The sequence below is a fragment of the Micromys minutus genome, assembly GCF_963924665.1.
Source record: "Micromys minutus genome assembly, chromosome: 1".
Classification (NCBI taxonomy): Eukaryota; Metazoa; Chordata; class Mammalia; order Rodentia; family Muridae; genus Micromys; species Micromys minutus.
The window spans coordinates 258,830,397-258,856,142 of NC_137969.1; the positions used below are offsets into that span (position 1 = coordinate 258,830,397).

Sequence of the window (25,746 nt, forward strand, 5' to 3'; positions counted from 1 at the left end):
ATGCCAGCCAGCTCTTTGTCCTTGAGCCTGAAGTTAAGGAGAGTGTTGAGATGGAAACAGAGCCAAGGTGGGCCTGGGCTGCTGACGTCCTCCTCACCTTACAGACTCTCAAGCGTCACATGATGCTACTTCTATTGCCTTCTAGTCTCTAGTCCACACTGGAAAAAAAAAATGCAGACAGTGTCTCCCTGTGTAGCCCCTGGCTGTCCTGGAACTATGTAAGCCAGGCTGGCCCCAAACTCACAGAGATCTGCCTGCCTCTGCCTTTCAAGTGCTGGGAATGAAATTTCTTGGAATGAGTCACTCTTTGAAAGGAAATTCCATGAAGGAGTTTGAGGTTAAGACAGGAATTTGGTACCAAGGCCAGTGGCTCCTGCCCAGCCGTCACCTCCTCTATAGGAACATTCAGAAAAACAGCCGCAGCTCCTTCCCACCCCACAGGTCTAGCCACTGGGCCCTTCCCAGCACAAACTGAAGATACATGTAGGGAGCCTCTTGCTCAGGACTGGCAAAGTGGATGCAGCTGCGCAGATGGCTGTCCATCTCACTACCCGTCTCTAAGCGCATCCAAGGGGTTTGCACATATATGTGTATAGGCCCACGTCTGTATTCATATATGGAATGGAACATACCCATATCCAGCCCTCAAGGTTCATAACACATCATGGAGAAAATCAGATTTCTCCCAATTCTCCCCAACTCCAGAGTCTGAGGAGACATGATCCAAGGTTTATGTAACATCATATAGAAAACAGACTCAGAGCCCCACGTTGCAGGCCACGTTAGAGGAGAAAGCTTTCCCAAAGCTTTGTACAGGACCCAGCAGCTCAGTTGAGGACCCTTTTACCTTTTCTTTATCTCAGATAGTGGACACAAATGACCACACTCTCCGGATACCCTGGCTTAGAAATGAGGTTGCCAGTATCAGCTGGCTGGCTGGACTCCACCTTGTTCAGGGGAGGGGGTTCTAGTCTTGGAACAATAGCCTAATGTTCTCAGCAGGCCTGGGGTGTGTGTCAGGCACCCAAGATGTGTAATTAACTGTTGCTGGAGCCCAGGGGGCACACATTTACACTTTAAAGAGAAACTGCTAAGAGATAATTAGCCTCACATGTGAGGGCTTGGCTCTACAAACCTCTCTTCTCTCCCCCTTCTCCGGGTTCTCTCTTTCTCTCCCTCTCCCCCCTCCTCCCTCTCCCTCCTCACCTTCTCCCTCCTCTCCTCTCTGCACCTCTTGCTGTGTTCCATGCATCCACAACGCTGCTCACTGTCAAACCGACAAACCCTTACTTTGCCAGCTACTTAGCGGTGGCCAGTGTCATTTTTGTGATGTTGCAGCTAGTAATATGAGCCCAGTTGCATAGTCACAAAAGTGATCATTGGAAACTGTGACTGCGGCAGGGACATGGGGGCCCCTCTCTGAGCCTCTAACGACCTCACCTGACTTTGCTTGCTGTTCGTTTGCATGGCGACTCACTCAGTGACCAAGGGTTGGTTTGTATTGCTAACGGTTCCTTCTTGGGGAAATCCTCCTGCAAAAGTCCACATAGTATCCATTTCTGCTCAATGTCGGAGACCTCGCTTGCTGGTAACCTGCCTAAGAGCAAAACGAGACAACCGTGTATTGCTCATCTTCATGAACAACCAGTCCTTGCATCTCAGGTCCTCGGATGAACACATGGGCTCTCTGTGTGATGGTTTTGCTCTTTTTTTCCCCTATCTGTGGTATTTCACGCTGTAATAACCCATGATTCCTTGTTAATAAAGTTCTAAGCTATAACACCACAAGTATTTCCATCCACTGTGTCTCCCACCCTGCCCGGGGTTGCATGTAAATATGTCTGGCACAGGGCGGGTCTGGTGTGGGTATGAAAATTGCAGTGAGATCTCTCAAAGGCCTCCTGGGGCAGCCAATCCAGAGAAAACACACCTTAAGCCTCCTATAGAGGAAGATAGGGCTCAGGGAATGGAGATCTAAGTGGCAGCCACTTAGCCTGGGTCATACTCCTACCTAGAGAGATTGTGGGTACATCCTGACACCAGGGGTGTGAGAGCCAACAGTGCCCTGTGCTGTAGCTTCCTATGGTGCATCTTCTATTCTTGGTCCCATCTGCAAAGCAGCGCAGAGTTAACTTGGTAACTAGCCACGTGCAGGCATGCAGACAGCTTCCCAGCCCACAGTAGCTAACATACAGTGTGGCCAGGAGTCAAAGGCATGGGTCTGTGGTTGCTTCTGTCAGCAGGGGCTTTAAGAGGAAAGCCACCCACCCAGTGGGCCTGGCCCTGGTCTTACAGCCCTTCCTGTGTGCAGGGCCAGGGCTCCAGCAAGATCGTGCCTCAGCCCTCTGCATAGACTGTAGTCCCATGCCTTGTCTTCAGCACCTCTGTGTGTCAGAGCAGGAACCCGGTCGGAAACAGGAAACTTTAGCAGGAGAGAGGCAAATAGATCTTCTTTCTAACCTGGTTATCCTCTATCAAACTGCCATGTGGGTTCTGAGAAGAGGGAGTTTGTCTCTGGTTTCTCACCTCCTCCCATGATGTACCTCACACGCATGACCACAAAAGGCTCTCTCTAAAAGGACCAAGAGACAGCTTTACTTGTTTTGCCCTCATAGTTCTGACAACTCCCCCTTTTTTGGAGCCTCGGTGGGTGGTCCAGAGGCTCTGAGATGCTGCAGGTTTTTATAGATTATAGAGCTGCCACGGATCAAGTGTGGCTGAAAAACAGCTTTGAACATGACCTGTCTGTAGGGGGGCGTATCTTATCCGGGCTCTGTATTCTGCCCTTCAATTCCCATTTGGTAGTCCCATTGTGGGGGAGGGGGAACTCAGACTTGTATCAGAAGTAGCTAAGTCTAGTAACACTGCAGTAGAAGTAAAAAAGAAAAAAGAAAAGAAAAGGAAGAAAGAAAGAAAAGAAAAGAAAGACAAGAAAAGCTTTCTGATATTGGGCTGCCTGGTGCTAAATTATCTACTCAGTGCATGGGCCATAGGACACAGGCTACCGCCCCTCCCCCCATCCTCTCTGCTTGGAGACTTGCAGCCACAACTGATTGATTTCCACTCTCCACACATTGTCACCATGCTTTGGCAGCAAAAAAAAACGTGACACATTCCCATTTCTGGTTCAAGGAGAAACTTTTCTTTTGTCTTGTCAATTTTTTCCTCCCTAATTTGAGTCTAATGGCGGGTGGCACAGCACATTCTAGAATGTTCAGTCTTATCACATATTCCCCCTTCCAGCAAACTCAGATCCTGTCTCTGCTTTTCTTGATAAGAATATTTTATTGAGAACTTGAATGTTCTTTGGAAACTTGTTTAATTGTTCCGCTGAGTTTTATGCTTGGACATTGTACCATGAATTGAAACCAGCCCTCTGGTTGAGGTATGAGTTGGCTGACAATACCTTACATATCTCGTGGATAGTAAGTACTCTTAGCTACGGGTCTAAACTCGTACAGTGAAGTTATTTTTAAAAACACTCCCAATTAAAAAAAATAGATATAAAAAAAACCACCTTGGAGTATTCCTCAATATTTACATACTTGTCTCAAGTTAGCAGATAAGATGGGATCTTTAGAATGTTATTTTTAGATGTAATAATGTCGTATTTCCATGTGACAGACTGTAAGACATTTTGAACATACAAAACAAAATTCAGACTTTCCCAGAAGAAGCCCACTCACTGGAGTTATCCTCAAGGACACATCAGGAGGGAAGAAAGAGTGCCTGGGGGTGGGGCTGAGACCAGAAGGAACAGGCCTGGCTCCTGGACCTGTGTCCCAAAGCAGAGCTCACACTGGCAAGGGGAGAAAAAGCACTCACTGTGGATGTGCAAGATACGTTCTTAAAGCTCACTGACCGAGCTGACATTCAAAGGAGAAACAAACCATTGAGCTAGATGTATAAATCCCCATTCTCTATGTCTCACGAACTCTGAGCTGGGGCTTGCTAGAGTCTGGATGGCAGAGTCTCAACATGCCATTATAACTTTTATCTCTCTTTATTTCAGAAAAGTGAACAAATGCTACAGAGGCCGCTCTTGTCCGATAATTGTCCATTGCAGGCAAGTATAACTGAGCATGGCTTAAACTTTGCTGTCTCAAAACGTACCAGATACCACTGCAGTGCGGGCTGAGCTTTCTGACTGACTGGCGAATGTGTCTAGCTGGTCTCTCTAGGGGAAACCACAGATATAAACTTAATTTGCCATTCGGTTTGGCTAAAGGAAGTTGTGGATCTTTGGCCATTGCACATGGACTAAACAGTACTATAGGCTGTTTTCTCCCGACACAAATGCCTTTTTTTTTTCTTAAACCCTCTTGATGCCACAAAATTTGAGGACCACAGGTTCCTGGTATGTGGCTTTATCCCAGCCACAAGATGAAAAATGCCTGGAGATACAGTGGGGACAGTCTGTAAAGACAGAAGCCACGGCTACCACTCTGTTCCCAGTGGCTGAGCCTTTGTAAGACTTCAGAGGCTGGGGCTAAAGTCACACCAGTGAGAGCTCAGAGGACATTCAGACCATCAGCTCTGTCTCAACCGGACTCCATTCTCAACAGTTCACGGTGAAGAATTTACACTCCGTTTTTCTGTCTCATAGAACATGCCTTTCTGCCAGGAATGAAAAAAAGATCTGACCCTAAAGGTCAAGTAGCGTGTGTGTGTGTGTGTGTGTGTGTGTGTGTGTGTGTGTATGTGGTTGGGTGCCCGAGTTTGTGCAAAATCTGTGCAAATGCTTCTGCCTTTGAGCAGGGAGTGAAAACAGCTTGTGGCATTGTGTCTCACGAAGCAAAGCATCTTTCACCTGTAAATGTACCAAGAAACATTGCAGTTTGTTGGGAGCTTTGCATAGTATTTCTTAAAATGTGCCGAATCTGTGCCGTGTGCAGAAGTGAGCCAGGTCAGGCTCCAGGATGTCAGCAGCTCCTTGTCACAGCACCGAGGATCCCAAAAGCCCACCTGCAAATGAAAGTACAGTGTGAAGTATTCCTCATGCCAGATCCAGTTTTGCTACACATCATCTGGGGGAAGCTGTGAACGATAAGGCAAGGTCTCTGCACTTGAGAAGGATGACTGGGGGCCTTTCCAACCCCCCGGGAGACACAGCGCTAAGTCTGCAGTAGATGCCCCCACTTAAAGTTGCAGCAGATTTGCCAAAAGTGTACAACTGTACATCCTCCTTTTAGGAGAGGCCAGGGATATGAGGACAAACCCATTGGACGGAAAAAGCACGTTGAAATCTCACATAGCACCGTGGTAACATCTACATGGGATCCACACCTCATGAGAGAAGACGACGCTGAGGCGCCGTTCCCGCAGAAAGACATTTCCCCCCACTTGCAACCGTAAAGGTGTGATTCAAAACAATTTCTTCAACATGATCTTTCAAGACATGTTCTTTGTATTTTTTACAACTCTGGTCCTAGAGGCAAACATTCCAGTTATGGCTGGTGGCAGGGGGAGACATGAAAGGATCAAGAAATGAATGAAAGGTACGCTTCCCTGAGAAGGGAAGAGTCCTTGAAAGGGAGAGCTACGCATTTTGACAGAAATGGGAAGGGCACCCTGCTCTACCCAGCCTTCTCTGCCTGGCTGCCTGCTGGCTTGGAGTCACAGGATGCTATCAGGGACAGAAGGCAGATACAGTCTACTTCCAGCACCAGCAGGCTTCTCATTTTTTCCCCTCTGACAAAATTGGGCACATCTCAGTGTTAAGGGTGCGCAAGGAGAAACAGCATTCTGAGAGAAACATTCCCAACCCCCTTCTTCCTGACAGTGTGTGTGTGTGTGTGTGTGTGTGTGTGTGTGTGTGGCCTTTGCCCTCTCTCCCTCTAACATGCTGTTTCCTCTCCCAGCCCCACTTGAGAATGAGGAAGGACTTGACTGCTGGCTTTGCTGAGCCTGCTCACCCAGGGTAGGCAGCCTTTCACTCTCTCTCCTTCTGTTGACAGTGACGGCGCGGGCAGGAGTGGAACCTACGTCCTGATTGACATGGTTCTCAATAAGATGGCCAAAGGTGAGAGAAGGATGGTGTTGCTATAGCAACATGGGGAGCACTATCCACAGGAGGCCTTGGGGAAAATTAGCCTATTGCTGTCCCTTTTCTGAGTCAAGTGGTGTTGAGGCTGTCTGCTCCAAGTGTGTTTGGTTTTTTGTTTTGTTTTTGTTTTGTTTTTTTGAGGTTCGGTCTTTATTTTTGGTGGAACCAGCACACATAGTGTGTCTGCAATAAAGGCCTGCCCCGTGCAGCCAGGTACAGTGTGATGAGGCCAGAGGGCAGTCTTGGACCTTCAAATCTGGCTGTAGGTCAGAACAGCCTTGAAGTACTTTGTTGGTGTTTACTGGTTTGGCAAAGTATGATTTAGATTTCTTGGTGTGTTTGTGTGTGTGTGTGTGTGTGTGTGTACTCAAAGTGAGTTGTAGGCCTAGGATATTGGGCCTAGGACAAGACACAGAGCCTGTCTCTCAAGAGGACATCGGGCATTCCTGTGCTGGGTTTTCAATAGTCCAACCCCATTCTTGGCCCACAATAAGTCATTCTATATCTATAATGACCAGGCAATTGTCCTGTGGAGTTCAGACCATTGTAGGAAGGGAAGCCAAGGATAAAATTAAAGGAGAAGGCTCCATCACCCCTGGGAACTGTTCCCTGAGAACCCCAAGCAGAGCTGCTGAGAAGGCTCAGCACCTGCCTGCTGGCCTTTGCCTTGCTATTCCTGACTGACTCATCCCATAGGTCCAGCATGTGCTGGGTAGCACATTACAGTCTCCCTCAACGGTGAACACATGCTGGACCTGGAGTCTGGCACCTTTCATACCTCATGCCTGGCCACCAAGGCTGATCCTTTCACATCCTTACCTGGACACCAGATCCTGATGGTACAGGTGGATTCCTGTGAATACATCTCAAAAGAACTGTAGCAATCCTGACTGTGTTTTCCCCTGGCAGGAAGATAAGGAGAGAACAGAGTGAGGCAGAGGAGGGAAAGGAGAAGGAAGATGGGAGAGAGGGAAGGAGAGGAAGGAAATGGGAGGACCAGAAGAAAGAACTATCAGGAGGATGGAAGAGGGGATGCGGATGTGAAATTGTGAACAGTGTCCAGCGTCCACACAGAGGCCTGAAGCATCAGCAGAGGGACCTGAGCTTGGAACCAGGGCCATCTGGGCTAGAGCCAACCACTTGAGCCACCCTGAGGCTAGGGCTTTCCCTGCTGGCTTGGGGCAATGGCTCTGAGCCCCACCCCTGCTTAGCTACTTGCAGGAAGACACACAGACAAAAGCCCAAGCACAATGCAAAGGCTCTGTCACCCGCTAGCTAGCTGCTTTTAGTGATGTGGTTTGGCAGGGCGGCATAAGGCCACCTGAACATTTTTCTTAAAAATGTGTTTCTCCTTATCTATTAGTGTTGCTCTGGCTATTTGAAACACCTTTTCTTTGCAAACCTGCAGTCATTGTTGCCAGTGGCAATCAGCAGGGCTCATATGCCTCTTCCCTCATTCCCCACCCCTTATTTGCTCACATGGATGTAATATTTTTCTTTTGTTACACTGAAATTCCCTCGGAACGATACAGATAATTTCAGCTAGATGTTTTCTTTCATGGCTGTGCTTGCCGCATGCTATTAAAAAAAAAAAAAAAAAAAAAAAAAAAAAAAGCTCTTTGGCAAGCATTTATTTCATGCAAAAAGATGGCAAACAGCAGGGTGAGCTCTTAAGGCACCAGCCAGGGAGCCAGGGTTGGGCCCTAATGGGGGACACTGGGTTGGAGTGATCTGGGGTTTTAGTGACTCCATTCACCTCCTAGAGAAAAAGGCAAGGGCGGCCCAGGCCTTCTATGGCTAGCTTCATTCTACCATGTAATATCAGATTCTATTTAAAGTGTGGGCTCTGTGCTCACAATGCAAGACCATCCATGTGGAACTGGTCAGAGCCAGCAGACTCCCTGTTCTCTAGGATCCATCACCAATACTGACCTGCTCCCCTTCCCCAGGGGTCTGCAGTGTGAAATCCCCTGACCTGGGGCCCAGCTGGGGTCTCCAGAGAGATCAAAGGGCAGGCGGCTCCTCACAGACTGAGGTGGGCCTTTCCCAGGCCACCACCCCTAAGGGCTGCTGGGGTTTTGTCCTGGGCTGCTGGGGTGCCTTTGTCTGGCCTGAGAAGCTGGAGGCCCATGTTGCCAACCCAGCGTTCATCAAATGATCAGAGGCCCAAAGACCTGGCCTGCAGCCTTTCTTCCCCGTTCCCTTTCTTAAAATAAATGAATTGCAGGGGCAGCAAAGAAAGCCTTTGCAAAGCTGGCCTGTGCAGGCTCGCTGTCCTCAAGAGTCCTCTGCCCGGTGCGCCCCAGTGGCACCCAGCCGCTGTCATTCACAAAGCCTTTCAGGGATTAAGGTCCTTGGGCCTCGCACAGGGGCAAGAAGAATGGAGTTGGAATAATTTAAGCTCTTTCCGCGCTGTCTGGTTTGTTAGCAAGCAGACAATGATGCACTTGGAAATCAAAGTCAATGGAGCCCCGCTCTGGAAGGGCCAAGCTGCACACAGGTAATCAATCGGGTCTGGAGATCTCATGGTGGCATGTAGTTTGCTACAGCGAATGCATCTTCTGCTTCCCGCTGAAGTGTTTGGTTCACACCCGGCCAGGTGTGTGTGTGCAGTTCCACCTGTGCTGCTTTGTGCTCTCTACGTCTCTCATCATCTCTATCATCCCCTTACCCGGGACTTCTTCCTATTACCTTGGGAAGTTTGAAAAGCAAGTGATCCGAGCTTTTATGGCTGAGTCACCATAACACCAGGACCCATAGGGTTTGGCCGTTAAGGCTCACTCAGGCAGGACTTTGGCAGCATTCCTAGCAGGAATTTGAGGGAGGAAAGGATCCCTTGGCCTCCAGATGAAGCACAGACCTGCTTTGAATAGAGACCTTCAGCCAGATCCCCCTGCAGCTGTGATTTGTGAACTACAGAGCAAGGCAGGTGCTTCTATTTGGTCAGCCACAGGCTAAAAACCGTACCTTCCAGTGTGCTTCTCTGAAGTCCACGTCCTGCACGAGTGTGTGTTAGAACAGACGTATGCAAGCACACACTGCTGTGCTGTGAGATCAGTCCTATGGGTCGGAATAACTCCTCCTCCCAACCATCTCTCCGCCCACTCTCACTGCTTCCTCTCTCCTGACTGGCCTGGGCATCTCATGCCTAGAGAAGTCTGGTCTGTTCACCCTTCCATTTCCAGCCGACCTCCCTTAGCACAGTGTCTTCATGTTCCCCTTCAACAGACTAACCACGATCAGTTACAGAGCGGACCACGTTTGGCCCATCTGTTGACAGGCACTGGTCTGTCTGTAACTTGGGGCTGTGCCCCGAATGTTCGAGATCTGCTGGAATCGCCATTTGGAACTGTTCTGAGGTGGTGTTTAGGGGTGGGATGGCTGCGTCAGGCGCCACCATGTCTGAACAACCGTGCATTCCCACAGTGCTGTGCAGGGCTCTGCTCTGCTGACACGTGCTGTGTGCCACCGTCTTGCCGGGTCCCATTTTTCCACTGCATTTACTTTCAAATTTATATTGGATACATGTATATTATATGCTGACAAAATCCTTCCTCGCCCTCCTACCTCTTTAGACTCCCTGTCCCATTACTTCCTCCTGGTCCCCTAGACACTTTCTCGTCTACCTTCCTGTCAGTCACGTGAAAGTTTGTGTAGATGTATGGAACCAGGGAGCCACAAAGGAGAGAAAAATCAGTCATCTTTCCAAGTCCAGCTTCATTTACTTGGGACCATCTTCAGTTACATCCATTTTCCCACACACAACAGAACTTCATGTTTTCATTAAGGCTCAAAAAGTGAGGTTGTGAATGTTGCACTGTCTTTTTCCATTTCTCTGTTGATGGACACCTGGGTTGGTCCTGAGCTAGTCTGAATTCTACAGTAAACACTAGCGTACAAGTATCTCCTCAATGTGTTGACCTGGGGCTCTTCGGGTAAGTACTGAGGAGTGCTGAAGCTTATCATATGGAAGATATATTAGGGTTTTTGTTTGTTTTTTGAGTAACCTCCACGCTGGCTTCCACAGGGGCTGACTGGTTTACATTCTCATTGGGGGTGCATGTGAGCTCCCCTGAGCTTGCCAGCACCTGTAGTTACTGATTTCCTTAATGACCAACATTCTGTCTGTCAATGTTTCTGTTTGGGGTGTTTGCCCGTGGTGTGTATGACACCATCACATTGTGGCTTTGCTCCTGTTCCCTCCCAACCAGTGACATTCAGAGTCTCGCTGGCTCACTTGTCACTGATAGATCATCTTGGGGGAAATGGTGGTCCTGCCCTTTGCTTGTCTGTGAATTGGAGCCACTTGTTCTGTCATAGGGGTTCTTTCTACACTATTGATCTTAATCCCTATCACATGTGTGGCTGGCACTTGGTCTTTCTCCACACAGCAGGATTTCCTGCTGTCATCTTGGCTGTACAGACAACTGTTGCACAGCAGAATTTTATGTTTTGTATTCCAGATTTCCCCCTGTCTTAGGGTTTTGCTGCTGGGAACAGACACCATGACCAAGGAAAGTCTTATAAAAGGCAACATTTAATTGGGGCTGGCTCGCAGGTTCTGAGGTTCAGCCCAGTATCAAGGCAGGGACATGGAATCATCTAGGCAGGCATGGTGCAGGAGGAGCTGAGAGGATATGAAGGCTGCTGGTGGAAGACTGGCTTCCAGGCAGTTAGAATAGAGTCTTAAAACCCACACCTACAGTAACACACCTACCCCAACAAGGCCACACCTCTAAATAATGCTACTCCCTTGGCCAAGCATGCTCAAACCATAACTCCCCCCCCAAAAAAAAAAAAACTTTCCTTTATTTATGTGAATCCAAGGTCACTGAGAGTCCTCATTTTCACATAAGAGAAGTTAACTTTTAGCAGTAGGTCTGCCCAGCTGATGGAGGCATGCCTTGGGAGCATGATCACAACCAGAGGAGAACCCTGAAGGCTAGCACACAGCACAGGGCCATATGACGCAGCACTGTCTACATGGGCAGGGCCAGGACATCTTCCCCAAGGAATAGCATATGACTCACCGAGCATCTACAAAGGTGGGCACCTCCCCAGAGCTACAGTTTAACATGTAGTCATGCCTACTTGAGATTAAAAAGATGGCTGGAGAGATGGCTCTTATCTCGGCCTGACCACCTGAGTTTAATCCCCAGGACACAGAATGGAAGCCCAGCCCTTGCCAAGCCTACCTGCCTCCTCACCCCCACTCCAACGCCATGTCCTGCTCCAGTGACTGCTGGGCTAGCCTCCCTACCTCATTCTCCCTCCAGATCTACCTCCACAGTGTAACTGCAGTTGTCATACAAAAAGCCTTGGGTGCCTGCTTGGCCTTGGAAGCCCTTCCAGCTACCATCACTTCCCGGCTCCTTCAGTGCTACAGAGCACAGGACTCTGTCTCTTTAAGATCTGTTTTCACTTGTGTGTATGTGAGTAATTTATCTGCGTGTGTGTAAGTGCACCCTGTGCATGCATAGAGCCCAGAGGAGAGCATCAGATCCCCCAAAACGGGAGATACAGGTAGTTGTAAGCCAACATGTGTGGAATTAAAGCCAGATCCTTTGTAAAGGCAGCAAGTGTTCCTAACCAGAGAGCCATGTCTCCAGCCCCACAATAAGACCTTTCCATGTATCCTAGGGCACGAGTATGACTTCCCTCCCCATAACTTCATGGAGATCATTATGAGCACATGGTCATAATCACAGTGCCGTTGATGCTTTCAGAAAACCCAAGCTTAAAACATGGAGGCACCCTGCCAGCCCATCCAACACACATCACCACGTCAGCCTGTCCACTAAACACATATGACCAGTGCAGCATTTGGGTCCACACAATGTTTGGGGTGTCAGTGGCTGGCTACAGTTGGCAGCTGTCAGGTGACAGACAGTGCTGACATATCTCTCATGGAGCCCAGGAAAGACCCACAAACCATTTTCACAGGAAGAGGACCTGACTACTGTATTGGAAGGTGACAGAGTGGACCTTGAGAACTTTAATGGCTTGTCCAAAGAACCCCAACTAGCCAGTGTTAGCTGTGGAGACCTGCTCTTCCTAATAAAAGGGGCCAGAGCCCACCAGGGAAGAGCTATAGAAGTGCGGTCTTTGATGTGTTCCCGGGTAGAGGGGAAGGTCAATGGGGACTGGCCTGGCTAGGAGGAGCCACCTGGAGGAAGAAGGATTGAGGGCAGGAATGGCTGAGAGCAAATCCATTCCACTCTTACATCCTGGAATCACAGGAGAGGAGGCAGCATGTGTGGCCAAGGGACGAGAGGACTAGAAGACATAAGAGCTGGGGCAGAGGCAGGTCAGACTTAGAGTCTACAGCTGGCATAGCATCAGTTGGCACTAAGGAAAAGCTGTGCTCATAGCCAGCTCATATGTGGCTTAGACAGACAGATGGGGCAGCTTGCAGAGAAACAGGAATGCTTCAAGTACCGGCAGGAAGAGAAAGGCACAGATGGCCACAACCTGTCTTCACAATGGAGATGGCCTGTCTCACAGCTCAAGTGAGTTCAGGTTTTAAACAGCAGAAGGAAGGGGCCAGGTAGAAGGAGCCCCGCATCTTCTCTGGAATAGGCAGTCATGTATTGTGTATGTCAGACACTGTGCAGGTCCCTGCTGCAAACATCTCCTCTGCACATTTCTTCTGAGCTCCTAGTGTGCCTGAGGTGGTGACCAGACATCAGAGTGACATCATTACTACATGGAGCACATATATTAGAAGCTGGGAGCCAGACATGTTCCATGCCAGATAGCAGGGAGACAGTTCTGGTTCATGGCTGTTTCTGCACAGCCTTTATGATAGACAAAGAAAATGCTTATCCACTGGGAAGGGTTGAGACTACTACATTGATGCTGTTTCTGCAGCCTGTTGTCCTACACACATGTGTAAGTCCACATATGTGTCTTCATCCGGTGGGATGGTGCAGTGCCACTGAGCAGCAGGGATTCCTGGCTATGCCTCTGCCTAAGCCAGAGAATGGCTCACACCAGATTAGCCCCTCCCACACCACACTACCTAAGAGGGTTCCCTTCCAGAGGACCAAACCCTTGACTCCAGGAAGGATCATCCTCAGCTGCTTCTCATCTCGATCCATAGATGGGTATGTTATTTGTCCAAATGTGATCTTCTCCTTCCCCACCCTCAGATTCCAGCAACCTCTGTCTTCTGAGCCCCGTGTCTTTGTCCCCTGGCTACAGCCTGCATAGACACTAGGGTGCTTTGGGCAGAGCCTTGGTCCTGCTCTGTCTTGCCTCCTCTAGTCTCTCATATTGAGGATGGAGATGACGCTGGCTCTGGGAGACTGGCTGTGCTCACAGGTAGCAAAAAGTCAATCTCTATGACATGACAAAACATAGCGTTAACCCCTGCCAAAGGATGGGCACCGATTGTTAGGCTTGCTGTAAGATCTCTTCATCCTCTGCTCCCCATTTGCCCCCATGAAGGCACAGTGCTCACCCATCTGGCCTCGTCTCTGAGTCAGTGCCTCCCCATGACTTACATTCTTGTTCAGAGCTGGGGGATTTCGGGGAGGGGGCCACAGTTCTCCAAACAAATGCTCACACCTCAGTCCAGTGTCTTGCTCCCCAACTGGAATAACATCCCCAAAGTCCCTGTTCCTTAATTCCCGGGCTGTGGCAGCTGACTTGATGTGTTGCATAGGATTTACAGTACCTCTGTTAAGGAAGGGTTGTTCTGGAATTCGAGGTGGTCCGGTCACCGGGGCTGCCATTAGAGTCACCCCTGTCACTTTGTGACCTTCCACTGAATTCCCTCCGTATCAAAGAATCCCGTGTGAGAATCCAAAGCAGTCAGGATGTGCGGTGTGGTCAGAGGCCCCAGAAGCACATTGAGCACGGCTAGGTGGTTTACACGGCCCCCTATTCTGGAAAAGTACTGGATGGGAGCTTCATCAGTTGCTCTCAGAACTCTAGATTTTATTATACTTCATTGGAAAGATCTAGAAGCATCTCGGTTTTTCCAGACCAATGATTTAGAATCTGTTCAAAAGGAAGAAAAAAAAAAAAAGCAGAAAGCCCATTTATTCTGTCCTGATATATTTTTTGGTTTTAAATAAATATAGAGCACATTTGTCTCCTTTGAGCCCCAGAAATCTTGCAAAATATAGATTACAAGTTATCTAGGTCAGGAAGAAAAAAAATTGGCTTGTATTTTTTGGTAAGTCTTCTGTTAGAATCAGTCATAAAAATGTGTAAAGTAAAAAGTGCCCAGCACAGATGCCAGGACAGAGGAAAATGCAATGTATATGAGAGGCTTTGGACAGGAAAATGCAAAGGTGAAATATTGTAACTATATTATAATATCAAAATATCTTAAATTAATTTACTTAAGAGAGACCATTGTTTCAGTTCCTTCTAAGAATGGTATCAAAAAATTTTTAAAGATTTATTTTATTTTTATGTTATATGCGTGGATGTTTCACCTGCTTATATAACTGTGTATCACATGCATGAAATGCTGGCAGAGGTCACAGGCAGTTGTTAGAGGCCATATTGATTCTGGGGATAAAACCTGGGTCCTCTGGAACAGCCAGTGTGCTTTAACCACTGAGCCATCTCTCCAACCCCAGTGAAAATATTTCACTACTATAAAAAGAAGGCTTTTCTGTTCTGGACGCTTGATGCATGTTGTCTTTTTAGTTTTAAGGGTAGAAGAATACACAGTGTCTTAGTCATGCGCAGAGCCGTCCGGGTAAAAGCATCTGCAACAGAGCCTGTCCACTCTTACTGAGTTACCCCGTGAAGCATGCTGTCGGGGCACGCTGGAGAACAACTGCAGAAGTCCACCTCACTCCTGGTCATCGGCGGGAGATGAGCTAATGACATTAGCTGAGACACATGTGTCTGGCCTCCAATAACCAAACTCTAAGAGGATCAAAGCAAATCTTATAAAGACACACCAGGGGCATTTTTGCTCCATTTGCTTTAACTTCAAATCGATTCTTTCATTGTAAAAAAATAGTTTTAATATTTTAATACTAATGCTCTTTTAATGTTTATTTCTAGTGAGTGATATTTTTATCTAAAGCTTAAAAAAAAAGGAAACTATATTGCCTTAAAAATGTACTTGGTTCATATGTAGACTTCTCAACCAATAGCCCCTCTGAGAATTAGGCAATAAAGTAAAAGTGGTTGGTATTCATGGACTGACAGCTCACTAGTACCCCCATGGCCATTAAGGGTCCAGCCCATCACACATGGGTCATGCCAGCCATGCTCTCTGGTCTCCTAGCAACAGGGAAAATAATGAACTTTTCCAGGGTAGGGTAGAAAGGAAATTTAAGATGGAAACCTTTCATGTGTGGCTCAGCATAAATGCCAGCCCAGAGCTCAGAGTCCAGAGCCCAGAGCCCAGAGCACAGCCTACCTCTACTTCTGTTATACATCCCTAAAATAAGTGTAAATAACTCCATCAGTTCTAAGACTGTGACTTCAATCTCTATCTGGTGTCACACAGCCATGTGGTCTTGTACAAAAATTACCTAGGCCTTCTGGGGACTCCACTGTGTTCCCTATCCAAGGCTAAAGATTGAAGGTCGCCCCTGAAGACCCCACTGTGTCCCTGCCCACTGTTGCAGCTCATGTGCTTTTCCATTTGCACTTTATTGCCAGAAACTAGAATTCCCTCACCATTTATGTGTCTTTCAGTTTGAGCACCAAAGCCATGGCCAACAGGTCTGCAAATCTTCACCATAATCATTCAACTACACCTTCCCAGTGTCACCAAAAGGGTTTGTTATGGCCGGTTTTCTTTTGTTTTGTTTTTTTTTTTTTTAGGTAGAAGTTCTATTATAAACACACCATAATGAATGATTCTTAGTAGTAGAGATTCAAACAAAGCTTTTGTATTCAGCAAGACCAAGGTGATGTGCACCAGAGCCCAGGGCCAACCATTGCACCATCTCTACCTTTCTACCCAGCAGCTGTGTCTGCATATGAATGTGCCTGTCAGAGTGTGGTCCCACTGATGCTCTGGGAGGCCATAGATAGGAGACTTGCCTGCTCTTGGCATTTCCTAGCACCTGTTCATTCATCCCTCACAAAAGATTCTAGAGTTCTACTGAAGTGTATCTGTGCACTTCAAATAGCTAATTACTCTTAATTCTGGCATTCAAGAAGACATCAGCTTTCTATTCAGGGTCCTTATGTCACTTAATAAATCCATTACTTACTAATTTTGGTTCTCTGCACTTTTCCACCTTTAATTTAATCCCCTGCACTATTCAGGGTTGGCTTCAAGCTGAGGAGAATTCTGACACATCCAGGTATCACCTGGATAAGCTCAGACTCCCTAGACATTTCAAAGTCTTACTTCCAACTTGGATGTTGAGGCACATGAGCACGCTGATGACAGCTGTGACTCCAAAGTCCTTCAAAGCCTGTGCTCAGCAGGGCTCAGGTTCCATAATGTAGCCAAGCACCCTGGCCTTGGACAAGCTGCAGGGTTTTGATCAGTTTCCAGTGTCCGTCCACGGTGGCAGTGTGTGTTGGGAGTGTGTGAGTCATTCTTGACCTACTTTGCCATATTCTTCTAGCAATGTGATTACCCTGGGCCACATCTGTATGGGGTTTGCTGACCTGCTTGGAGGCTGTCCCTGCTCTGACCCCCCAAAGGATACTTCCTTCTTACCCACTAAACTGCAAGGACTCTCAGGCAGGCTGCTGCATGGCTTGGCTATTGTCTGTCACCACAGGCTTCTTTTTTTTTTTTTGTCTGTGACCCTTTATACCTGAGGAATTTTGACATAATCTTAGGCATATAGACATATGAGAAAGGTATACAACTCAAACATTTGCTGGAAATTAATCATAAAAAATGTATTTTCAAACAATTCTTTGGTAGATGTATAAATTACCATTTGTTAAAGACTAAAACAAATTTGCATGCTGGTATTTATTTCTACATAAATAAATAATTCTTGGCTGAATATTTGATACCACAGGGCATGGAGCTTCTTCAGTGTTTCTAGAGTTGGTCAATATTTTGATTTTATAATTGTCAGGGCCAAGAACATTGTTTCTTATAAAAACGTAGTAGAAAAGAACAAAAATATATTTAGGATCTCATCAGGAATTGGAAATGCTATCCTAGTTCCAAGCCAAAAAAAAAAAAAATTTAACAGTTTCATTTGAAAATCAAGTCAGCAACTAAAATAACAATTTTTTAAAATTTTAAACATTCTAGCATAATTCAATCCAAAGATATACTAATTTGATGCCTCCATGCTGAGGAATGACAGGAGGGAAATATTTCAAAAATATGTTTTCTGTAATTAGCCAGCTATTAAGTAAGAGCAGAAAACTGCGTGTAGAATAAAAACGATACACAGAACTGTCTCCAGAATGAGCAGAGCTATGTCAGGCACCGTTCTCTGTCACATGACACTAACATGTTAACACGCACAGTCAGAAATGCCTCCAGTTCCTCAAGCATTTAATTTTGTGTCAGTTCTTGGTTGTGGCACATTCTGAAATCTTTCATCATCGCCAAGTTTTTCTCAAGTGACAGTTATGTGAGCCAATATAGGGCCCAGAGTTTAAGAAGCTGAGTACTGGGGGGTGAAAAGATGACTCAGGAGTTAAGAGCACATGTTCCTACCGCCCACATGGAGAACCAAGCCTCCATATTCTAGTTCCAAATGACCCAGTCTTCTCCCGGCCTCCAGGAGCACCAGGCTCACACATGTACACGCAGACAAAGCACTCATACACACAAAATAAAACTGTTTAGAAAGGAGAATAAGCTTGCCACTAAAAGGCCTAGCAAAATATAAAAACAAGAGCCTGCAGTAAACCAATAAGGTTGAGATCCACAGCCCACTGCCTGTTATGGGAGGTCACCATCACACAGATGGGCTTCATCTACCCAGGATGCAGTTCTCCATGGAGCCTCCTACCATGAACACAACATAGGTGTATTGCTTCGCTTCGCTTTGTTGTGTTGTGTTTTCCTCAGATCTGGGACTTTCAGTTTTAGGAGGCAAGGAATTCTATATTTAAAAGCCAATATGAAACCATAAAAAGATTAACCCAGCCTTTCCGATTTTAAAGAGAAAGTAATCCTAAGTAATCAAGATTGAAGTGTGTGTGTGTGTGTGTGTGTGTGTGTTCCTTTCTCTGATTTCGTGTATCCTTTAAGTTACTACAAAGATAAAAAATAAATAAGGAAAGAAGAGAAAAAACCCCAATAAAGCTCCGCTTCCTAATGGCAATGGCTGTCTGCTACCGAGTATCAGCGCAGGCATCTTCTAGCAATTTTTCAGCCTAGCATTCCTGAATTAATGCTAATGAAAGCTGCCCTGGCCTTATTTTTCTCTATGAACACTGGAATTGCAGCTGCCTGCCAAGCTGCTGAAGGATGAGTGTAATAATTTTCAATTGGCCTCTTTGCCCAAAGGGAGCCCGATAGCAGGAGATTGGCAGATGCAGGGTGGATTATCTTGTGCACTGAGCTCAGCCCAATTTGTGATTTGTTGCAGGTGCTAAAGAGATTGATATCGCAGCAACCCTGGAGCACTTGAGGGACCAGAGACCAGGCATGGTCCAGACAAAGGTACTGTCAATCAATCCTCTGGGACTTTAAATGTATTAAAGGTGCCTCTTTGCGTGATTTTCCTGGGAGCAGAGAAGGGGGTAAAGCGGGACTTAAATAAGCCATGCACAATGGCTCTGGTCCTGGTAAGCACCATCCAAGCCAGTCACCAGTAGGTAAAGGCACAGGGGCTGTTCCCAAGACATTCATTGCTGTGCCCAGAGCCACTCAGATGCTTCCACCATCAAAGATTCGGTTAGATCTGACTAGTTGAAGCCCAGTCTGTCACTCTCCACCAGGTTTAGCAGAGGGGGCATGACATCATGTGACATGTCAAAAATGACAGAACTCAGGGCTCCTTACAGGCTAGAAAGCATTCTACCACTGAGCTATATACCTCAGGCCAAAAGCTATGTCTTTACAAAGTGACAAAACCAGGAACTACTCAGAGGAGCATCTGCAAATACCTGTCTCAGCATCCTCAACCACCATTTTGCTGTGCTGTGACCACCATGACAGGGGTCACCAGAGCAACTGGGTACACAGGGTCTCTGGGCCCCTGAAAAAAAAAAACAAAACTCAGATTTATCACAGCAGGGGTGAAGACAAAAGCTTTGTTTTCAGGTTCCCAGAATTAGATGTGTGGCCAGTGCAATCTCCCATTCCCTAAGGCATTTCAGAAATGCCTGCATCCAATGGCAAAACCCTCAACATCTTATCACAAGCTCTAGGACCTCCTCATGGTCGGGGTGGTTCTGACTCCAGTGCCCAGTGGCATCCACATGCATGTGAAGTTGCCCTTATGAAATTACTTCTGTAACTCAAGAGTATCTCAAGTTATAAAAGCCCTGTGAGGTCAGGCTGGCCAGCACACTCTGGGCCAGGCCTCTGTCCTACAACCTGGGGGTCCCTGTCTCATGACCCAGGTCTACTTAATCCCTCTATGACATATGATAATTACTAAGCCCCCATGTTTTGCTCACATGTTATAATGAGAAGCCGAATGACCTACTGTTCTGTAGAGGAGGTATCAAGCACGATGAGGCTGGACTAGAATATTGTTTCTTCAAAGCACTTCCCAAGTTGTCTGGATGGGTCTCATTGCCAGTGTTAACCAGAACACTGGGGGAGATCAACCTAACTCTCTCTTGTAAATCCACAAAGCAGTAAGAGAGGAATGTCCTTAAGGAACCGGGAGCTTCCCAGTAAAGGCCTCAACTTCAAGGCCCTTCTCCCCTGGATATGTGCTCTGCTGTTTTTATTTCTCCCTCTGTGATCTGAGCTATGGATTCTGTACTGGGCAGCTTCTCTGCTTTCTGTTTTTATTTCCCCCCTGTGATCCGGGCTATTATTCTGAATGAGCCTTGTAAAGTACATTTTCTCCTTTTTCTTTTGAATTTAAAAGCCAGAACTTATTTTAGACTTGTGAAAACGGTGGGGGTGGGGACGTAGCTCAGTGGTTAAGAGCACTTGCTGCTCTTACAGAGGACCTGAGTTTGGTTTCCCAAAGCCACACCAGGCAGCTCACCACAGCCAGTAATTCCAGCTCAAGGGGATCCAACTCCCTCTTCTGGCTTCTGTGAACAGTGGGACATATTACACACATGCCTTCTCACAGATATAATTAATCAACTGAACCTTTAAGAAACAATACAGGTAATCACCAGACCCCCCAACTCAGCTCCTACATGGCCACAATATAGTAATATATAGTAATCAAAAACAGAAGTTGCCTTTAGACCAGCAGACTGATTAGATCACACCCACATCTGTGACCACTGTGACCTCTTGTAGAAACAGTCATTCCAGAATGGCCACGTATGGAGCTTCTCTTATGGTCTATGGTAGGCCAGTGATTCATAAACTCTCTGTTGGCCAAGTTGGTAAGATGTTCCATGGGGATCCGTACAGCTGAGTGTGTCAGGCAAGACCATTGGGAGGTGGTTCTTGCCCAGAGCACACAGCCCCGATGTCCACTACTGCTCAAGTGTGTCTGTAGGCCTCCCCACTGCTGAATGAGCATTTCCCCTCCATCACCACTTAAGGTCCTGTGGGAAACACTTCAGTGTTCCTGGGTCACTGCCTGCTTAGAGCACCTGGAGATGTGAGGCTACCAAGACACCCAGGTCAGGGGACAGTAGTGATCAGGGACAAATTATCCATAGGCTTTGTGCCCATGGAAGGGAGAGCCACCCAGCTGTCAGGTCATGTTGGACACCACCCTGCAGCAGGCAGCTCAGAACAGGGAAAGAGCTGGTAAGACTAGGAAAGTCAGAGACACATTGAGCCAGGAATAGAAAGTAGATCCTGCCCCTGGAGCCACACTCTACTTCAGAGGCTCCACCGGAAATACAAGCCGGGCTCTTCCATCTCTGCCTCTGTGAACCTCAGAGATCTCTTCCCCACTAGAAAGTTTGGAGCGCCCAGAACATCAGCTGGATTTATGAGGATCTGAACCGATCCCAGGGGAAAGCGCTTACCAGAAGCGGGGACGCTGCCCAACACATCACATTTGGCTCTCAGATATCAGTATCTTGTTACCAACCCCCCTTACACACACACACCCTTCCCCTGCCGCCTAATTTCTGAAGTCAGGCCCAGGACACAGTACCGGCCCAAGCTCCCATCCTTTGCAGCCACAAGGATGATTCTATTGATTATTACAGTATTAATCATTACAGTGATTGCCCCTGTGGTGTGTATTCACTTCCACATCACTGTGAACCCACATACCCATCCCTACAGCCAGCTGTGTCACCTGTGACACAGGCTCAGGGACCGAGTCCACCCATGCGGCCTGCTCTCTGGTGAGTGGTGACAAGGATTTGTCCCCTCCCTCAGGCTGGATGTTTAGAGGTGGGAACCTGCTCCTGTGTCCATGGCAACACAAAGGTCAGCCCTCTGACATTTACGGAGCTTTCCCCAGATTCACCTTATGATGCTGAGCTTCCTGCTGCACATTGGCTTCGTGAAAGCAGAAAAATAACCGGGGCCAGACAGAGCCATGTTCCTCCCCCAAGCGGAAGGCAGGCCTGGGCTTTCAACTCATGAGAAGGTACTTGATCAGAACCCATCATCTGGATCTGAGAAAAGATAGCGGCCGCTGATTGACACATGAGCTTGGGTGGGTTGGAGACTCCTGACAGCACAAACTCTTTTGTCTTAGGGCAACAGCTTTTCTTCCAGTCATACACACAGCAAACACCTAACAAATGCTTGCCTGAGCAGCAAGGACCGAGAAGAGACACCGGGACACACAAAGGCTTGATCGACTCCGAGGATTTAGCCAGGATTAAGACAAGAGCCCCAATAAGAAAACCCTTATCACCACCTTAGGCAGCCACCAAGGATTCTGCCAGGTACAAAAGGAGCCAGCCTTGAAGAAGGGAGGCAAGGTGTCAGGAGGAGCTGCAAACAGGGCGTCCGGGAGGAGATCAGGCTAATCTGTACCTCAGCTGTGTCTGCTATGGACACAGCCTCCCCTCCCCAGGGTCTGGAAGAGTTGCCATGGTAACCAGAGGCTTTACTGCTTTCCTTTCTGTGGCTTTGGCTTAATTTGGTTCCGTTATTAGTGTAGTTAACTGTGTGAAGAAAAGGCTTCCTTGGGCAGTTCCTGTACAAAGCATCTGCCTTGAAGTCACCCTGTTCTTGTCCTTTCCCTTCCCCAACCTTAATCAGCTCCTTTTTATTTTGACATTCTTCCCCCCTCCCACCACAAGCCAAAGCACACAATACTTCTTTCTGCCAGACCAGCTTATCTCAATTTATAAGTGGACTCATGATCCTTCTGCCTCAGTCCAGTGCCACCGCACCCTGTGATATTTCCTCTCTTACGTTTATCAGTTCTGGAGAAAAGCCATGACTAGCCTGTCCTACAACACAGAACTAAGCAGGCTGCACTCACCGAGATGGGCGTACCCAAGAGAGTGTGCGAAAGCATGCAACTGAGGAGTCCACAGTGAACTTCCCTCGTTGCACGTGGACGCAGGCAGATGTGAGAGTGAGCTTGTGCAAGTGCACAAGTGAATGGGGGTGGCTGGGGGGGAATGCTGAATGAGTGGTGTGTGCAAATGTGTGTGGGTGTAGGTGTGAATTGTGTGGGCAGAGGGAGTGGGTGTGGGTGAGTGTAAATGTGTGTGTTGTTAACTGTACACAGAAGGGTGTGGGTGGGTAGGTAGGTATATATGAGTAGATGTAAATGTATGTGCGTACGTGGTGCCCAAGACCTGTTCACCTGTAATATCTCATCCCTGCATTCTAACATCCTTCCCATGGCTTCTGCTCCCCAACTCCAATCTCCTTACACCCTACACACTTTCTCACTAGGGAAACCAGATGAAGACTGTAAGTCCCTAGGGCCCTGGGCTCGGTGTCCCGCCTTTCCAGGCTCAGTTAGCTTGGACTAAGATGTGAAGATTCAATCAGGTGTATGTGTCATACCTGGGAGTGACCGACCCACTCTCTCACGCCCCAGATTAGAGAAGTTATCCCCTCCCCCTCCCCCTCTCCCCATGTCTTGTCTGTCTGCCTCCTTTTTTCTCAGTCCCTTATTCCCTCTCTCTCCCTCCACTCCCTCTTTCTGTCTCTCCTCATGTGTCATTCTTCCTGCCTCTCTGCCTGACCCAGTCCCCACCAACCCATTCATGCACACAGTGGCCATCCGCATCTCTCCTGGCTCTGTAATTACAAGAGGCTGATCTAGCACAAGGGGCAGCAAAGGTACCGGGTTTTAAGAGCCTCCAGGGGAAGCACCTCCACTACAGGCTTGACTTGATAGGTTCAGGGTTGTAGGTACAGGAATCACACTAAAGGTCTCAGCAGATGGCATGACAGTTGTCATAGCAACCACTCAAGGGAATGAATTAAAATGCAAGCACAGGTACAACTGAAGAGCCAACACCCTGCCCTTCGGTCTTTACACCACCACAGCCATCAACCTGAACACAGCCCAAGCCACGTGGTATCTCACAGTGTGGCCACTCCATGATAGCAGACTCCTGCCTAAGCAGCTCAGCTGGACTACACGAGTGTCTGGCCATGTCACAGGTCAGCCAGATGAGAGGTGTACAGGCTTTCGCCCTACCCAGCAAGAAAAACGGGTGACACAGACACAGTGACACCTGCTCCAGCAAGGACATGGTGACACACAGACACATGGAGTGACACAGACACATGGGGTGACACACAGACACATGGGGTGACACACAGACACATGGGGTGACACACAGACACATGGGTGACACACAGACACATGGGGTGACATAGACACATGGGGTGACACACAGACACTTGGGGTGACACATAGACACATGGGGTGACACAGACACATGCAGTGAGACACAGACACATGGGGTGACACATAGACACATGGGGTGACACACAGACACATGCAGTGACACACAGACACAGTGACACCTGCTCTGGCTGGGGTGTCTCCAGGTGCAGTCCCCAGCTGGAAGAGACTGTAGGCTCTGCTTTCTGTAAACAGAATTTAGGTGCTTTAGAAAACTATTCCTTGGTTCGGAATGAGTCGGAGTTCTCTCTGTTGTCACGTGCTCAGGCAACACCAGGAGGCTCTCGATCTTTCATGGACCTTGGACCTGCTCTGACAGCTTCCCACCCACTCAGACTACCCGAGGAGAGGCTTGCTCTTCCCTTTCCTGGCACCTCCACTCACCCATCATGGGTTTTATTCCATATTAAAATTTCTGATGAACATAAATTCCATCTACAAATGTACTTCCTTTCTGGGGTCAGGTGATTCCAAGGGTGCTGTATAGATACCACAGAGCCCAGGAGTCAACCCTGTCTTGACATAAAAAGCACAGGCCCATGGGGGTCTGTGTGTGGTGACACCACAGTAGAGCAGGGGCTGGCACCAGACTTAGCTGCAGGCCACTGATGTCCAAATATGAATCCATGGTGATGCGGGGGCTGGTTCTGGCTGCACAGCTATGCTGGCACTGCAGCTTGTAGGGTTATAAAGAGCTGCTCACAGTCTGTGCCACTGCCTAGGGAAGGGCGTGCACAAATCATGGCGTCCCTGTCTTCCACGGTGTGATCAGCCAGTGCCTGACACTTCTGGAGCTTTGAGCCAACAGACTCCGCGAGGGCTCGTGTAGAGGCTGAAAAGGGGAAGATGGCCACCCAACATCTGATCTTAACCACCTGACCTTAAAAGAAGCCAGGCTGGTTTCCTGTCAGCCATTGTCCTCATGATCCTCCCATGGCTGCACATCAGCTAGACAGGGGCCGTGCCCCTCTCTGTTTGCTAGTGAATATGGGTGTCACTGTCCCAAGAGGTCTGTGGATGGCAGGAGGTTCCCTGACAGAGGGGACAAAGTTGAGTTAGAGATAGCCTGTTAATTTTAGTAGCAGCCATTGTACCTGCTTGAGCATGGCTATGGTTCTGAGTGCATTAATGGTGCAGCCAGCTGACATGCGTGACCACTCCCAACACCATCTACGGAGGCACCTGGCTGTGGCGAGATGTTGGAGATCACGCACGCAGAGCCACTGTGGCTATAGAATTCTCCACCATCAATGCAAGCAAAGCTTTCCAATGACACCTGACCAGTCTGTTTCCTGGACGGTTTCTTCCAGGCTTGCACTGGGCTGGGAAGGAGATGTTCCTCACTCAGCATCCTTTTCACCTGTCTTCTCCAGGAGCAGTTTGAGTTTGCGCTGACAGCTGTGGCCGAGGAGGTGAACGCCATCTTGAAGGCCCTTCCCCAGTAGGCGCTGGAGCGGGAGCTGGCGGGACCCTACCACGAGTACTTCCAGAACCACGACAGGATATCATTTCTGCATCTTCTGTGTAGTAACGGGGTCCTCCAGGCTCCAGAGTCAGTGTGGGTGGCTAGTTATGTGTATGTCTGCTTAACCAGATAGCACATGTGTGGAAACACCCAGTTAGGAGGGAAGGAAAGACTTGGCTTACTTATATCACAGTCTTGACAAAAGTCCTTTTCCCCAAAGCACACTTTGACATTGTTGCATCAATGACAAAATTAATTAGAAACCCACTGTGGCCTCCTCCGGAGTGTGCTTATGTCTGTAAGTTGCTGGAGAGGGGGGTAGATTGGCCAGCACAGCCAGCAATACACCTGTTAGGAAACACTGGTCATAGAATCATGCTTGGTGT

At 47.9% G+C, this 25,746-nt stretch overlaps 1 protein-coding gene across 1 annotated transcript in view; it reads left to right on the forward strand.

Annotated features, from left to right (window-relative positions):
- Window positions 1-25,340, forward strand: part of PTPRN2 (protein tyrosine phosphatase receptor type N2) — a gene marked incomplete at both ends in the record, with an annotated part of 697,231 nt that extends 671,891 nt beyond the window's left edge. The window contains 4 exons of the mRNA XM_080936716.1: window positions 4,013-4,066; window positions 5,958-6,022; window positions 18,550-18,623; window positions 25,269-25,340. Coding sequence (XP_080792842.1) covers window positions 4,013-4,066; window positions 5,958-6,022; window positions 18,550-18,623; window positions 25,269-25,340 — 265 coding nt within the window. The remainder of the gene's footprint in view (window positions 1-4,012; window positions 4,067-5,957; window positions 6,023-18,549; window positions 18,624-25,268) is intronic.
- Window positions 25,341-25,746: the final 406 nt, after the last annotated feature.